The 18,780-nt window shown below is 40.1% G+C and overlaps 1 protein-coding gene across 2 annotated transcripts in view; it reads right to left on the reverse strand.

The window, feature by feature from the left end:
* Nucleotides 1–6,290: 6,290 nt before the first annotated feature.
* LOC126424740 (alpha-actinin, sarcomeric) overlaps nucleotides 6,291–18,780 on the reverse strand; it is a 517,273-nt gene continuing 504,783 nt past the window's right edge. For both annotated transcript variants that reach the window (XM_050087459.1, XM_050087458.1), the window contains exons 15-17: nucleotides 14,409–14,534; nucleotides 10,542–10,700; nucleotides 6,291–8,775 (exon numbers count right to left, since the gene is read on the reverse strand). In XM_050087459.1, the coding sequence (XP_049943416.1) occupies nucleotides 8,617–8,775; nucleotides 10,542–10,700; nucleotides 14,409–14,534 (444 nt within the window). In that variant the 3' untranslated portion in view covers nucleotides 6,291–8,616. The remainder of the gene's footprint in view (nucleotides 8,776–10,541; nucleotides 10,701–14,408; nucleotides 14,535–18,780) is intronic.

Genomic DNA, 18,780 nt, shown 5'->3' on the forward strand with positions numbered 1-18,780 from the left:
ACCAAGCAGGAGTACAATTGAAAATGAAATTGGAGTGTCAATGTGCCAGGAAATGAAACACGAGGTAATGCAAAACAAAACAGGATCGCCCTGCAATTCTCACAGTAAATGTACGTGAGAAAACTGCTTTGGCTTTAGCAGCCACTGTCTACACCATTTAGACCGCCTTCTCTGTTTCCTGCGGTCGGTCTGAATGTTTTTTGCAACACAAGTTGCGGACACAGACCACAACAGAACTTCCTCCATTTCTATATTTCAAAATAACTGAATTAAGTTTTTGACGTTTACGGGGAGCGTAGTCGGTTGCCACTGATATTTCTTTTCTACACCGACAGATGGCGGGCAAGTAGTAGATTGGGGTTTGTGTCGTGTGAACACACCACACTTGCAGCTATCTTTTGCATGTACAGACATCTGCGCCAATGTCTGCGCAGACAGATCGTTGCGTGTGAACCGGGCTTTAAGGGTAAAGTGAAGATGCCAACCCCCATACATAATCTATGAGATATGGAAACACCCCAATGGCTATAGATTTCACAGACGTCATTAAATGCTGTCTTGAGGGAAGTGCGGTATCGATAGCTATGATGCCACAGCGTAGGTACAAGTTCTTAGGTTGGCACTACGACACCGACACTGACGACAGCGCCCTCTACCTGGCACTGTGCAGCTCTACGAGCGCCGTTCCAGATTCCAAGCAGATGACCAATCAACATTGTTTCTATTTTATAGTGGGCGAGCCACTACAGATTTTGCCTTTGTAACTTCTAGCCGATTTTAGATTTCACTGATGTGCAGCTTCACACTACGTGCTCATCTCAGCCAAAGTTATGTTACAATTTATGTATTTACATTCTTCCTATAGTAAAGGTGCTTTCAATTAACATGCAGTGCCGAAGCATTTCACCTTTTCCTGCTCCTACTCCTACTCACTCCCTACATTCGGCCTACCCTTCAGTTTACAGGAGCAGACTCACGGGCCGCCTTTCGCGTGGGAAACAAAAGGAAGGAGGTAATCTTCATTTCTGTGGCTGATGTATCTATTGTTACTTCACAATAACTAAAAGGTGTTTCAAGTCTGTCATAGCATCTACTAAAAGATGCACGTTTGTTTTAAAAATAAGATCTGTTTTATTCATTTAAAACATCAATAGTCTGTAATGAAACAGATTTACTATTTGGTTTGCTTCTAGACCCATAGCAATTTGTTCTGAAGATACCGAGTAGAGATTTTTATTTACAGCATTTTTGGTTTCTGCTTACATCTTGAACTGTTGTCTGCTTGCATATTATCCAGGTGTTCTTAAATTTAAATTTGGCACTACTGTTTTTTATGTAATTTCACTTTAGCTTGCAGCACTACATATTTCTTGATGTAAAATACAGCAAAATACTCTGCTACAAATGCTTATTTACATTGTCCTCCCTGAACTATACCTTTGTTTGTGTGTTTGTGCCCCCCCCCCCCCCCCCCCCTTACATATCTGCTACTAAAGATGAAGTTTCTGACTATGGTTTGCTGTGCTGTATGTTTTCTATGAATGCTATGTAGGAGAGAGGGGAGCAGATAGGTAATGAGGCGTTGTTTAGAAAGAATACTCGGCATGAAAGAACAGGCATATTACAATATTACTGGAAACTAAACCGAAAACAACTGGGACGCAATTAGGACTACTCAAAGCAAATAATAGGTCCTGATGGAATTATTATTTGATTTAACATTGAATACACTGCAAAATTAGCCCCTTTCCTAGCTCATATTTTTTAAAAATTGCTTTTGCAGCCAATAGCCCCGAGTGACAAGAAAACAGCACATTCATGCCTGTTTACAAAAAGGGAAAACACTGGAGTCACAGAATAATAAACAAATGTCCATTGGCGGCTCCTAGAGTATATTCTACACACAAACATTATGATCTTCCTAGAGGAAAAGAGCATTCCTTCAACAAATTGAAATTGATTCAGGAGAAACAACGAGAGTGAAACGTGGCTTGTTTATTCACATCACCAATCAGCTGTCCACCTGAATGAAAGGCCACTGCCAAACTATGGCCAAGAGCAAAGGGTGACCACGTAGTGGCAGAACACACTGCTTAGCACAACATGCTCAATTTTAATGGCAGCTTTCCCAGCCTTGCCACACAGATTCTCTACACCAAAACCAGGTTCTCTGAAGTATGTAGATTGGAACTTTGTATTAGATCCTTTGATCCCATGATCTTCCTGGCCTTTTTATCTGACAGACCTGCCCCCACACCCATCTCCACCCCTTCCCGTGACCCTAACTTCACTTATCCCACATCACACCTTTTCTCTTTTTCTGATGTCCCCTTCCCAATTCATTTCTGCATGTCACAGTGTGCTGGGGCACGGCTCCTCTTGCCTGCTGCCACATCCCTATCCTGTGCATCTGCTGCCAATGTAGTCAACCAGAATAATGTAGCCCCACCGGCGCGTGTGTGTGTGTGTGTGTGTGTGTGTGTGTGTGTGTGTGTGTGTGTGTGTGTAGGGGGGGGGGAGGGGGGGGCAGTGGTGCACACTTGCTCTACAGCTCTGAAAAGGATTCATCCAAAAGCTAGCTCTCAATAACTTGGTTACCCAACTATTGCTTTAATTGCACTTCTGGCAAAAAAAAAAAAAAAAGTGAAGCACCCAGAAGAAACGGTCGGATGTCAATTTAACTTCATACACAGACACACTATCGACAGGTATGTAAACGATCCTCTATGACCGCTACAACAGCCACCAGAGTATTAAAGATTTTACCACGTCTGGTAGGGTATAGAAGGGGCATGAACATTGTCAGATTTTCAATGATCACTGAAGGACACACATGTTGTGTACTTGTGCGACACAATTACCACCACCTTACAGAGTTGAAAGGGGCTCACTGTAGGTCTTCATTTGGCCACTTGGTCGAATCATGCACTATCTATGATTTATAGGGCATATGGATGTTTCACTGCCCTGCTGTTTGACTGGATGAGAGCGTGAAGGTAAGTATACTTGTCATCAGTGTTCCAGTAGACCATCACAAGGGAGGATCACCATATTGTACACTGAGCACAGTGTAAACCTTTTACACCTGTGCCTGCATTCCAAGCACAAGTAATGTACTCCGAGCACATTCTGTCATTCCACACCGTTTGTCAGGGATTAGCAGCAGCCGGCATAGGAAATTATCGTCCTATCCACAGGGTGCCATTAACACCATGACACATTACTCCTGGAATCACGGTGTGGAAAGACATTGGGTATACTTCAGGTAACAGCTGGTAGCAATCGAGTGAATTCTGATACACAACAGTATGTGACGGACATCCAACGTCCTCATGTGACAGTGTCCTAGTGCTGTGATGTTGAGATACATCAGTAGCCAGAAGAACCCCGGGCATACTCCCCACAGAATTCGTGTGGAACCACCATGAACATCAACTCTGCCCCAGTGCCAGTACTGAGGATATTGGGGACCATTTACAACAATTGTGGGCCAACATTCCTCTGGAAAGGATGCAATGGCTTCATGATACCATTCCAACCAAATCAGTGCATGAATCCAGGCCAGAGTGAGGGCAAGATAATACTGATAAAATGTCAAGTTCTTTGTAAGTATGAATCAACATTGTGATCACTGAAGAAACATCACATTTCCTCTGAACACATTAAGTCTGATTTTGTTTCTCCCTCCCCTTTTGGGTCTTCACATTTTTTGTCAGGTAGTGCATTTAGCTACCTAGTGTATACCTTCAGAAGAAATGTCAGGACTGCCGACAGCTGCACACAGAAGTTAACACATTGTTCTAGTCTTTGTCTCCCTTTCATCTGGACATACGAGGGGGGACCCAAAAGTAACTGGAATCTTAATGCTGCACATCGTGTACTTGTAGTAGCAGGTTGCACCGCCAGACGGTTGTAGTAGGAGCTCTGCTGAGTCATTCTACCACACGGTGTAACCCAACAGTGAGAAGTGTGGTTTCTCTGGCAGTTCTTCGAGTGTGCGTACAGTGCAGATGTGACACAAGGAAATGGCTAGTTTTACTAACAATGTGTGGCAGTGAAGTTTTGTTTCTTGCTCGGCAAGAACGCAGCAGAAATGGTTGCAATGATTCAAACAGCCTACAAAGACCATGCTCTTAGTAAAACGCAAGTGTACGAATGGTTTTCTTAGTTTAAAAAGGGAGAAATGGTGGTTGAAGATCAGCCTCGTTCCGGTTGACCTTCAACTGCTCGAAGCAAAGACAACACAGGCAAAATCCGTGATCTCATCAGTGAAGATCGACACAGGACAACTGACTAACTCGAGAACTTGTCCAGGTTGTCCTGGAGCTCAATTCAGCGCATCTTGACCATCGATTTGGGGATGCGAAGAATGGCAGCAAAATTCGTGCCAAAGCTTCTTACCGGAGATCACAGGGATCGTCGCGTTCAAGCCTGTCTCGAAATGAAGGACGTGTTCGAAGGTGATCCACATTTTTTCAACATAATCAGTACAGGTGATGAGTCACGGTGTTATGGGTACGATCCAGGAAGTAAACAACAGTCATCACAATGGAAGTCACCTGGTTCACCTAGACCAAAAAAAGCTCGACAAGTTAAATCCAATGTGAAAACGATGTTGATCTGCTTTTTGACATCAAAGGGATCGTACACTCTGAATTTGTCCCTGAAAACCAGACAGTAAACCAACAATTCTATTTGGAGGTTACGAAATGGCTTCACAGAAGTTTGTCGCAAAAACGTCCGGTTTTGTGGGATTCTGGCATGTGGTTCCTGCATCACGACAACGCTCCCGCGCACACGGCTCTCAATGTGCCAGTTTTTGGCCTCAACGAAGACAACTACCTTGACCCACACACCCTATTCGCTGGATTTAGCACCCTCGGACTTCTTCCTATTCCCGAGGATGAAAAGAGACTTGAGAGGGAATCGTTTTACGGATGTGGAAGACATAAAACACAATGTCATGAAAGTGCTAGCAGGTATCAAAGAGGACGAATTTAAAAGGTGCTTCGAACACTAGAATGAACATTTGGACAAGTGTATTAATGCTAATGGAGAGTACTTCGAAGGGGATTAAGGTTGTATTTGAAAACAATAAAGTATATGCTTTCTAGAAAGAAATTCCAGTTTTTTTGGGTCCCCCCTCCTATGCTCTCACTGGTGTTTATCCTTTACTTTTAAACACTGGTATACACAATGCCAAACCAAAACATAAAATGTCTTGTCTCCAGCTTCTGAAATGTAAGATACATGTTAATTTAAAGAGCTTTTATTTTAAAATATAGCTTTTATATAAATACAGTATAATCTGTTTACAAGTAGTTCAGCAGTTACTGTTACTAGACACACACACTGAATAAAATAGTAACAGAAACAAAATAATCATAGATGAGTGATGTACGAATTAAATGTTTTTAAGTTGAACATGACTAATTTTATAGCACCAAGAAGAATGTCACTACACACAATGCTGCTGCTCCCCTCTGTGTGTCACACTCGGATGCAGTCCCAGTGTAGTTTGTGGTCAAGTCTTCAGTATTTGTGCTATACACTGACACTTATTTCCTCAATAGCAAAGTTTCCTCTGTTCTTTTACAGTGTCCTATCCACCACTGGACTTAAATTTATTCAGAGGCTTTTACCAAATTTCCACAAAAATGTAGAATGGGAATATCTCCCAAGCCCTTTATTGACTTTAAATGAAGATCTTCATAACAGTATTCTTATGAACAATCCGCATGAATGATTGCCAGTAAATGTACAGGTACTGCTTCCTGTATGCAGTTTTAGTATATGACACCAGAGTTGGAGGAAGAGGGACAGTTTGACATTCATTTAAAAATGAACGAGTGGGAGCCAAGCACAGTTTATCAAGTATCCTTTCATGTCATACACCTGATGAAGCTGAGTTGACACATTTTACAAAGTAGTGCGACACACGTTAGGGGCAGTGGTGAAGAAAATGTCAATGATGGCAGTGCAAACTTATTAAAAATAACTGGTCCTCTTGATGATTAGATGAAGGTGACCTAACTAGTTGCGGAGCTTTGGCATCTGGTGATACAGAGTACACTAGAAAACTTCCTCTATAGCTCCAAGCATACAACAGTTGTCACATGTTCCCTGTTCAGTCATAATAATCAAAATGATGGGAAAGGAACAGTACACATTACCTCACAAAATCAAGGTACTGCTATATATGAACAAAGCATAGCTCCAAACTAAACTGTCCTTTAAACTCCAAGCATACAGTAACAACCAGGTGTGTGTAAACTTAATGAGGCTAACTGTTGAAAATCATTTCTTGCTTTATTTCCATTTGTATATGTACATATTTTTGTTGTGAAAGGTACATATATGACAGTTGTCAATGAGTTCAAAATTTATACAATAACCATGGTTATCCTTTCGATTCGTTGCCATTGCAGTCGCAAACTTGCTCTCAATGGCCGTTCGTTGTTCCTTACGGAAGGAAAAAAAAATAAATAAATATAAATATATAAAATATCATGCCGTGGAAGGCTGTTTTAGCACGCAGTTTTGGTGATGGTAAAGTTTGTTTGAGCCCGGACCCTTCTGAAAAATATTACTGTTCAAATGAAAGAAGAAATAAATATAAAATAAATCTTTCATATATTTTTAGAGCAATCTTATAAATAAAATGATCTTTTCCACTTAGTTTAGAGGCATTAACATAAACTTTGCCACAGAATATTTGTCAAAAGGGCCCCGACAGTAAATGAATACAAAACTTAATTGTGTGAAGGGCCGTCCCAGTTTCAGAATTACATCAGTCTGATATGTTTAATAGAATCTCTAGCTTGCATTGTACTAACAAACCTCTGAGCAGTACCACAATAGTACAACACTTGATTTCAGTCACTGTTCGGATGACAAAAAGTATGCATCTCAATCAACAACAGCGAATACAGATAGGTATTATCGAAGCAATTACAAGAGACGCTTTTTGTGACCAGATTCTGAAATATCGTTATTTACAAAAGGCAGCAAGCGCCCTTCACAATTGCATGGCTTAAAATAGTTTAAAATTCTCCACTCTATTAATAGGAGACAGTATTTCAGAGATTTTTGTGCATAAAATTTTTAGGAATACACACTATATACACACAGAGGCATTCTGCCCACTGACTGGGCACTGCTCAGAACATTTTCTGTACTGAATTCAAATGAGCTTCATCATTCAGTAGCAGTGAAAACAAGGAAAAAAATGATAGTTTTATAAGAAGGAACTTATAACAAATTAAACATTAACAAATAAATAGTGCTTATTGAAAGAAAAAACTGGAGAACCCAAACTCCAAAATAATCATCTGTATGCTACAGCCCAAATACAAACTGGACAGACAAAGTATCTGTCATATTGATGTATTATTACACAAATCTCAAGAATGTAATTTCGTGTGTTCACTTGCACTGCCAATTCTAGAGAAGAAATTCAAAAACAATAAAGTCTTATTGTAAACTGCAGAATAGTATAACCACAATAAAGTTACCTAAATATATATCTGTTTCTTTTGCCACACAATTTCAAAAATAAGCTCTACTTTGAAACTATATATTATAGATATTTCACAAAAGATTGCATCTCACTGAGGGAAGACAAAGTAAATTTCACAAAAATGTAGCCAAATAGAAACATGTCGTCTTTTTTTGTTAGTGCTGCGGCCACACGCGATTCTTCCCTTTCTCTTCTGAAAGCTGAGCTCATTTACTTTTAGCATTACACATTACAAAAAAAATTATAAATCGGCTGCACGGGCCATCCAGTGTTCGCTGTAGAAATTTCACTTTCACACTGCCCCACAGTTTGCTGCTGAGGTCTTCACAGATGTCAGCTAAAGCAGTTCACAAGGATGGGGATTTCTAAGCACTGTGCTATCGACAGGTGAAATTCCGACAATGCGGCATAAGGAAAATCCCCCCGCACCCCCCCCCAAGCACCACTTTTCCGCTTTCACAGAACGTCACTCATTCTTTCAAATATTGTGCATTTTTTGTGGGCAAAGCATCTATTTACAAATGAACAGGAGCAGAACTAGATCTTACAGACGTTGGTATTTTTTATCAAATGTAAAAGCAACATTGCCTGCAATAGAATTGCAAGGGCTAGATATCCCTCAGCACAGAGCAGAAATATGGGATGTGCAGGTGTCAACTCTTAGGTGCATAATTTCAAGTTTTACAAGCCATCTGTTGTTACACGTCTTATCTGAGGAGAAAATAATCTCCGAAAATCACATTTTGCAGTGGCACATAGAGCAACTGCAAACGGCAAACTAGCGAAGCTCCCATATAGCACCCTTTTTCTTATCAGCACCGAAAGCAATTCTGCCATCCTGTGTGTGTAGTAGTAGTAGTACACAAAGAGGGGGGGCGAGAAATGAGTGTAACTTCAAGTACGGAACTCCATAGCGCGGCACATGCCGGTATCAGGCACACGGCAGGCACAGGGCTACACAGCACCCGAGAAAATCTAAGCAGCAGCGAGACAGCGTCCATCCACAAGACCGCTCGTCGGTGTCGGTGTCAGCCAGTTCGGCCTCGTCGGCCCGTACATCCGAGGGGTGGGGAGAAACTGTAGAGAGGGCACGGCTCCTAGAGGTCCGACTCGCCGTACAGTGCGGTCGAAAACGACATGTAGTCGAGTGCGCCGGGCACGGCATTGGGGCCCTTGTAGGGAGGCATGCGGTGGATGCAGTACTCTGCCTGGTCCGGGGGCAGCTCCCGCCGCAGCTCGTCGGGCAGGATGTAAGGCTGAAATGGGACGGACGTGTCAAAATCTTTCTCCGATGTTCTAACTGATTAAAAAACTATAAAACATCAATCAAACTCATTATTTCAACACTGTATAATTTTAAGATTCAGTTCAGTAAAATCACATATTTCATTAACGAAAATTTCAGTATCTCATTTGCAATGAGGTCCACAACCGTGATAAATTCTGGAATGATATCAATTTGCCACTTTGTGTATTAATGTCAGGATTAAACCACACTTCATATTGTTCAGTATTATGTAGTTTCAGCTCTATAGCCACTCTGAGTTGTCTGCAATATGTATCAGACATAACAAAATTAAAATACAAAGCATAAATCAAGCAATGTTTGTTTACTTGTGGTTGGTCAACCATGCTCTGTTTCAAAGATATGTGACACAGACTCATCGCTGACTGTAATCGAAGTGTGTGGTTCTATGATAAAGAATAATCCGAGTACGTGTGTTTAATGGTTTATACTCTGTAAGTGCTCCATCTATTCAGTCAACTAAACAACCAGTGGTTGATTCATGTTTGTATTTTAACATGATATATCATATATACATATTATTTTATTAATTTTGGTTGGAGAACACTGCTGCTGTTTTAGTAGATTACACTGAAGGAGATACTGCAACCAGCCACCAGTTTTGTTGAAATGATTTTATTGTACCATTACCATTTTTGGGTCTGAGCCCATTTTAAGAGAGTCCATTGAGTTTTTGCAAGTTTCACATTTGTGTCTTCCTAAAAAGCTCTCCTTTACGCATTGTAAGACAGAAGTTTGATTTTCTTCTACAATCCATGCTGGGCCATGATCTGAACAGCTGTAAGAAGTCAACACTACCATCCGACGATGGGCTCAGGCCCAAAAACTAGTAATGGTATAATAAAATCATTTCAAGAAAACTCAAAGCTGCCTGCAGTATTCCTACAGTGTAATATATCTGTTCTGCAGACACCCGAGAATGGCTGCACAGCCGAAACTACATAGTAATGAAAAATATAAAATAAAAGTATGGTTTCAGCAAAATATTACCAGCCAATGTGGCAAATTGATATTGTTGAAGAAAAGGAAATTTCTGCCAGTTTCACTAATGTATTTTTTGGAAATAGATGAGAAAGGAACTGAAATGTAATAATAATATAATAGCGTTAGCACATTACTGATGTACTTAAAGCTAAGTGGTGTTATGAAACACGCACCTTTGTTAAGAAACTGGATTTCCATACCACTGTTTAAAATAAGATATTTAGAGAAAAATACCATTCATTTAATCATTTTCAATTAAATGGGACTGCTTTAATCCAATCTGCTAATACTTTGCATGTATTTAGTGAAATTTGATTATAAATTTATTTGTCTTGACTGGGATACAAAGAAGCACTTGAATAACCCACTTTGGTTGTGCAACAAAAAAATAAAAGTTTATACATAAGGAAAAGAGAGAGAGAGAGAGAGAGAGAGAGAGTGTGTGTGTGTGTGTGTGTGTGTGTGTGTGTGTGTGTGTGTGTGTGTTTTTTTTTTTTTTTTTTTTTTTTAAGGAAAGACTACTCATTTCCATCTTCTGGCGAAGTGCCAGTGTATCACAGTCTGTTTCCTCATACAGTGTGGCCAATTTTTTTGGTAACCTTCTTTCTTTGAGAAAGATTTGTATCTTATTCTGCACAAAACAATATGTAATGAAACATGCACTTAATTGCTGAACTACACCTCTGATGATAACAATAATATTGCATATGAAACTGGAAGAGAGAAACTGACCTTGTCACCCGCAAGGATGCGGAATGAGTCAATGACCTGCTCTGCAGTATCGGTGTCTGTGGTTTCGCGTGTCATGAAGTCCAAGAAAGCATCAAAGTGAACGTATCCAGTGTTGTTTGGATCCACCACAGCCAGGATACGCTGGAAGTCTATGTCACCCTAGAATTCAAGAACACATTTTTACATAGTTATATACATTCAACACAACTGGAGAGAGGAAGAAAGAGAAAGTTGAGCCACTTTACTTAGTCTTATGCAATCAACGTACAAAACAACACTGAAAAAACGGAAGTACACATTTCACCTATTAATAGCAACCTACGAACAAAGTATGCAACTTAACTGCACAAGTTTTCTTTAGATTAAAAGAAAATATAGACAATAAAACTATATTATCCCTTCCGACAGAAGAGGCCTTCAAGTGAAAATTACCACAAATTTCAATTATCGCTGGCAAGAGTGAAATAAAGTTAGTTTCAGTATCAGCAAACATTTCTGGTTTGTCTCTCAAAGTTGGAGAACTTCTAGTTCCTATTACTGAGGTGCACAACGAAAAACAGAAATATTCACATCATACTCCAAATGACAAATGCAATGTCTGAGTTGAAAAGAAAATATGAAATGAGTGATCGCATACATTATATCCATAGTTGCCAGGGAAAATGGCTTAAGTTCACTTTCTGCAATTTCCTCTTAACTGCAGACAGTGTATTTACACTTCTTTACCTCTCACATGTGGATATAAAGAGCCTGCTTATGGTCTCATTTACATAGCAAAATTAGTAATCTATGATGGTAGTTTTACGTTCATGTAGTAGCTGCTATTTCATCAGGATATTTAGATCAACACTTTTTCATTTGCCACTGTTCCCTCAGAATGTGCTAAATTTTAGCAGTTACTGTATCCCCATTGGGCAAGCTATGTCTATCACAGCTCTGTCTGTCATCACATTTCACATCATGATTTACTTCATGACACTGCCAATCTTCCACAACTTTAACAAGCCAGTTGGAATGTGGAAGTTTCAAAGATACTTTGATATTTTGTTTAACTGTAAAGGGAATTACACTCTTTGGATGGGTCGACTACACAATTCTGGTGTTGCAGATATAGACTCCCATGGTAGGAAATGGGAACACCAACATATAAACTGAAAAACCAACTGGATCCCAGATAAGATGACTTCATTGTAAACGTAACCAAAGCTCTTGTTCGTAATGGCAGAGAATGTTTATACTTGACAGAGTGTACAAAGAAAATTTACATCTGGCAATGAGAAACAAGGAGAAATCACTCAACTACTTAGGGCGATACGAAGAAATAAGTGAAGTACATAGGCATAAGTGATTCCACAGTCTGATTCATCAATTTTCTAATCTTCGAAATCAGAATAAGAAAAGCTGTTGAACCTTCACTAGAGGAAGAAGAATGTGGCTTAAGTCTTACTTGTCAATTAGATACCTGCATTTGCTGTCTGAGATGACAATCAGGAAAGTTGTTGAAATATCATGTAAAGAGAATACATCACTGTAACATGTCACAATAACGCTTTATGGGAAGTCCTGGGAAAAAATTTAAATTCTCAGGTCCTCCTGCACATCAAGGATGTTATCGTCTTAAGAAACTGCATCAGAAAATCATTACAGTGACATGATAATTATAAGATCAAATATTGTTACCAGTCCATAACAGCAGATAAGACTGAAATAAGAACTGGAGTCCAACATAGATGGTGCCCATCACCACTCCTGTACATCATAACAGCTAATGCCCTAGTTTTTACTTATGACGTAATGTCACAGAATGAGAGAGAAGTGGAAACACAAGCTAAACCAGATTTCTGGCATGATGAACCTATGGCACTGATTTTCAAAATAAAAATCAGCAAAACCATCACCAAGTTTAACGTTGACCAGTAATTCTCAAACAGCCCATTTAAGAATTGCAAATGAGAGAGAGAAAGAGAGAGAGAGAGAGAGAGAGAGAGACCACTTTCTAGCCCTTAAGTACACCTGGATAAGAATAATGAAGTAATTAACAGATAGTCATTTACAGGAAAGGTACTATACCAACCACCAATCAGACAATAGACTTGGCCACACCTGCCTAATCAGCTCACTATTGCCATACCACTTTGCTACTTCAGATTGGTATTGTTAACAAGAAATGACAGTAAAGAATATTTATAGAGGCCAATGTCAGAGTACCCAGACTAGTGAACAGGGGTCGAGTGCGATGTGCCCTCTGCCACCAATTCAGCAAGAAGCCGTCTCTGAACAAGTAGATTTACGACTGACACACAAAATTCTTGCAAGTTGGTTGCACATGCCAAGGGAAGAGCACTGGTCATCTACGCATGCCTGATGAAAATGTTGAGCGTATCTGAGATGCATTCACACATAGCCCTCAGAAGTCCACAAGATGGATACACCACGAACTTAAAATTCCTCAAACTATGGTAGGACATGTTTTGAAACAACACCTGAATAAGAACCCTTACAAGTTGCAGTTACTGCAGCACATGCATCCCTGTGACCATAAGAGGACGTATGACTTTTGTATTTCCATTCTTCAGAACATAGCACAGAGCACTTCTTCCAAACAACTCATCTTTTCAGACAAATCAGTGTTCTTTCTTTCTGGTAAAGTAAACCACCATAATTTAAAAATTTGAGGGTCACAAAATATTGGTGTCACCATTGAACATGGAAGAGACTCACCATAAACTGAATGTTTTTTGCACCGTTTCTATTCACACAGTTTATGGACCTTTCTTTTTTGTGGAGGAAACTGGGACAAGAATGTCAAAACTGGACACGCTGCAAAAGTGGTTGTTTTCTCAATTTCACGAAGATTTCCATGATTTCATTTTAATGCATGACAGCACTCCATCTCACTTTCACCCTGAAGTGTGAGATGGTGCTATCAAGATAAAGCTGAAATGTTGGTTTGGAAGAAGTGGACAGCAAGATCTTGTCCATTGTTTTTGGCCTCTCAGGTCACCAGACCTCACAACTTACAATTTACAATTTTTTTCTGAGGGGGTATATAAAGTACAGAGCCTTTGTCCCACCTATGGTAGCTACTTTTCAAGATCTGAGAAATCAAACTGTTGTAGATGTCAATACAATAAACAGGGACATGTTGATTTGTGTGTGGAATGAAATGGCCTACCTTTTCTATGTTTCTTGAGTGATGCATGGTGCTCATGTTGAGTGTATGATATAGTATCTGCATGAACATACAACTCTGAACCATCCTCTATCCACGGACATCCTCAATATGTTTCTAATCTTTCATAGTTTGTCTGTAATAACCAACTGAAATCTGTTCTTTCTTTCGGAATCACCCTGTACCATAACTTGCTAATGGTTTCCCCACAAACTGGTCAGAATAGAGAGAACTGTAACAGTGGCAGTTATAGTACCACATAAACTAATGCAATGGCAACACACACACACACACACACACACACACACACACACACACACACACACACACACACACACACACACACACGACCACAGACCTGGCTACTGAGGTCACATTGACGTGTGGCCTCAGCAGCCAGAGACTGAAAGTGTGCGCGCGCACGCAATCCGTCCTGGATTTTCCATTGTTGTATGTATAAAATCAGCTGCATTTTGAGCACAGGTGATGCAAATTATTACATAGTACTAAAATTTTTTGCAACATACAGAATTAATTAAATTTTTCCATTTGTTTCCATAATGCATTTGGTTTTTATATCTAGTATGTTTGTGATGTTGCTTATAAAAAATACTTCACATTTGTGCACACAAGAAAGATAGGAGTAATGGCATTGTATGTGAGCTGTCAATGCTGGAAATTGTGCATACACATACCTGTCTGTCCTTGCCAATGCTGTAGCCGAGGCTGACCAAGCAAGACTTGAACTCCTCTGGTGTCAGGCGCCCAGTGCGGTTCTTGTCGAAGTGGTTGAAGCTGCTGCGGAACTCATTGAGTTGCTCCTGTTGCCAATGACAGAAAAAGAGCCATTCAAATGAGGACAGCCAGTTAGGTCACATGTCATCACAGCTTCTCAAGTGATATTTTAAGCGCAAGAGAGATATTTTTCTTCTAAATGAGGACACTTTAATGTTTCTGCAATGAGGACCATTTAATACATTTTTCTAAAACAATTTCAATGGCACTTCATCCTCTGAAACAGTCATCAAATAATTTTCTCAGAGGATTTTTTTGCAATTGAGCATTTTCATCCAAATCTAGTTAAAAACAAGAAATTTTTGGTCACTCTCAAAGTCCAACATTTCCTCATTCCCAAACCCAAAAATGGTCTAACGTGATTTATCTTTCCTCCCTTTTTTTTTTTTTTTTTTTTTTTTTTTTAAAAAAAAAAAACCTTGTAATGGAATCAGCTGATGCTATATTCTGATCTTCCCTAGATAATGATGCTATATTTATGGACTCCGCCAGATAACGAATCAAACTGCTCTTATTGTTGGGCAAGTTGACAATGCCTGATTGGTAGAGGATAGTTATGCTTTGGTGCGCACTGTCATTTCCTTATTCAGCCAAGTGAACTACCGTAACTATTGTGGTGGTTTCCACCGACATCTATCAATATTGTCACATCTGTGTTACTACCCAGCAACTTGCTTATTTTCAGTTCACTATGTATACAGTGAGTTAGTAACTCTTATAATTTTCTTTACACTGAGAACTATTTTATTTTATTGTAAACTTACTTGCCTTTTGTTTTATGTTGCAGTGTACTTGTCCAAGTGTAGTAAGTGACAAATGCTACAGAAGGACACGTCACGAAAATTACTGTTTTGTGCGAGGGTTGTATCAAAAGTATGGTTCCCTTCTCTCTCTTTTTTTTTTTTTTTTTTTTACAAGTAGAAAACATTGTTTACTGTTTTTAATTTGTACATGGTTGAATAGCTTACACTTTTGTCTATTTTTTCAACATAGTATCCATTTTAATGACATAATTTTGAAGATGGTGCTCCAGCTTTTGTATTCGTAAGTCAAAGAAGTCTCCCGTCAACCCAATGAAGAAGCGTGTGACCTCTGCTCAGAATTCATCGTCGCTCTTGGAGCGTTTGTCACGTAAGTGTTCCCTTAGCTTGGGGAAGAGGTGATAGTCACTGGGAGCTAGCTCCGGGCTGTACGAGGGATAAGGCATAACGGTCCACTCAAATTTCTTCAAAAGCTCTGCGTTTGACGAGCGACATGGGGTCGAGCATTGTCGGGTCTTCTACTCCATTCTTCATCGTGAACTTCCGTGCGACCCTCAGCAAAAGCCCTGCACCATTTGTGGACAAGCTGAACGGACATACACTCTTCACCATAAACCTCAGTCAGTTGCCGATGAACTACCATGGATGGTAACTTCCTTGCAGGGAGAAACCGGATTACTGCTCTAATCTCGCACTTGGCAGGAGCGGCGATCAACGCTTCCATCTCCGACAGCTGCCAGCCAACACTGAGAGACTTCGCGAATTGAGGACAGGGGGGCTCAGGAGCGGGGGAACCACAGCGCATGGCACTGTTGTCGGATTTAGCCTAAGACGTTCCCTCGAGGTTGTAGTTCATTGGGAACCTTACTTTGTTACAACCCTCGTATGTTCCTAAAACTTAGAATGTTTACTAACATTTCCAAAAATATTAAATCAGTTTTCAGTCCCAAGTGGTTACGAAGTCACATTATTCTTCGTCATTTCTTTGAGGCACTTAATAATTACTCCTTTTATTTGTCTCAATCTTCAGCTAACCTTCTAGTCAGAAAGGGGGAAAGAACCAGACCCATCTGAGACCCTAACCTAAAAACATGAAGAACTCAGAACTCCCATACAATTTAGTTTAGACAGGCTACTCATATGAAACCTCTTACATTTATGCCCATACACAGCAAATGACTGTCAAGAACATAGCAGAGGCCAATTCCCATTTTGCAATTTCATCTTTTTCGATTCATGTATCAAGATCATAAAGAATGACTGCTTAAATGCCCCTGTGCGTGCTATAGTTAGTCTAACTGGGTTTTCATGAATCCTATTGGAGCAATACATAAGGGGGTTCTAAGACATTCCTACACTCATCAGCTGAGACTCTGTAAACAGGCTTTCACAGGATAATTGACATTTATCTTCAGGCATCTGCCATTCATCTTTTTCAGCATTTCCAAGGCCTTCACAGGTCAGAAAAACCTTTGTCCATTTGTGCTGCCCTTCTTTGTACACTAGATGTCTGTAATTTATGTTCTAGTTTCAATATGCTGTAGAAAGAAAAGCTCTGTTCAGAATGACTTAAAATTCAAACAGCATATTATTGATGCAGGACAAAATGTCACGGTGGGAAATTGTGTGGGTGGGGAGTGAAGACCAATAGCTGGCACTCTAAGCATCAGAATATGTACATCAACAGATGTGTGACACACAGCTGTTCCTCAGTTTGCATCCAAAGCAAGCAAAACATGACTGACTCCATGAATGATCACGCACTGCTGGTAAACGCGTTTTACAAGGAAGGTGACTGTGCGCCAGTAGCCTGCTGAAGTTCTGGACACTCAGGGGTATGAGAAAAGGCAATCGTCCAATGTCTGCTAAGAGTCTGGAGAAAATGCTTACTAAGTTTGAAAAGACAAGTGCACAGAGAATTGTCCTAATGTTGGACATGCCTTCAAGCACAGTGCATAAAATCCTATGAAACATCCTGCATTGCTATCCCTACAACATCCCTCATGTCCAGAATTTGTTTCCTGCTGATCCGCCAGCAAGACAGATTATTGTTATGGAATTTATTGCTCACGTGGAAGTGGACAATGAATGGCTATGGAACATTCTGTGGACAGATAAGAGCATTTCCATCTCCAAGGACATGTCAATGTTCAAAATTGCAGAAGATGGGCAATGGAAAATCCACATGCACATCAACTGGTACCACTTCAGTCTGCAAAGATGACTGTGTGGTGTGGGTTGTTGCCATCATTTACCATAGGGCTTATTTTTTTCCGAGGAGATGAGTCCTGCGGGTCTTGTTACCTGTAATGTCACTGGTGAAGCTATGAGAGTCTTTAGCGCACCAGTGTCATTCCAATCCTTGAATGGCATGGATGTACAGGTATGGTAATTTTGATGCAAGATGCATTTCTCCACACATTACACAGCTAGTGAAGCAGCTGCTGTTGAGGTATTTCAGAAATGCTAGAATTAAGATCTGGCATTTCCCTACAGCCTGACTGTCCACATCACCTGTCCTTAATCTGTGTGACTTCTGGCTGTGGAGTTATCCAAAACATGCTGCGTTCAGTGCTCTAATTATGAATGTAGCTGAATTGAAGGCTTGCATTCTGCAACACATTCAGAAGGCAAGCCCCAAGACTCTCTGACCCATTGTGAAACACGCTGTTTCTTGATTTCAACTTGTGGCAGAAAACTGTGGACAGCTTACTGAACAGGTCTTGTGCCAGTATCATGACAGAAACCAATGTTGCCTTGCTTTTTATGTGGTTTCTGGCATCTTTACAATTAAAAACTGATGCCATTTTGCTTTTTATGTGATTTTTGCCCTCAAGACAATTAAAAACCGATTTTTCCCATCTGATGTGGTACGATCTTGCAGTGGTGGATGAGCTTACCTAACTGAAAGTACCCCAACTGTTGACTGCCGAACATGAGCAGTCATGCACATTGAACAATACAGAGGGTGTAATGTGGAACTCAAACAATAGCCATCATATTGGGATTCACCTGTCATTTGAGCCTGCTTGGTATGGGTCTCAGACACCTGAGAAATATTCTAGGATAAGTGTTAAGTGTGTTCCACAAAACAATCTCTTCTGTAGATAGATTTTATTTTCTCAGTATTGTGCCAATGAACCGAAGTCTGCTGCCTGCTGTAACTACGACTGAGCTATGTGACTGTTCAATTCCGTATACCACAAATTGTTACACCCTTGGTAATTCTAAGAGTTGATCAATTCAAACTGTGATTTGTTGCAATCTGAGAAGGGAGCCACTTTACATTTCTGAGCATTTAAATCAAAGTTATCAAAAAAATTTCACCAATCTCTCAATTTCTTTAGCCACATTTTTTCTGTCTGCCAGGTCATGAATATACAACATGAACAGCAATGGTCTCATTAGACTTCCCTGGGGCATGTCGGAAGTTACTTATAGTTACATTGATGACTACCCATCCAAAGTAACATAACACCTCCTCCCTACAAACAAATTCTCAATCCGGTCA

The sequence above is a fragment of the Schistocerca serialis genome, chromosome 10, assembly GCF_023864345.2.
Source record: "Schistocerca serialis cubense isolate TAMUIC-IGC-003099 chromosome 10, iqSchSeri2.2, whole genome shotgun sequence".
In the NCBI taxonomy this organism is placed as follows: Eukaryota; Metazoa; Arthropoda; class Insecta; order Orthoptera; family Acrididae; genus Schistocerca; species Schistocerca serialis.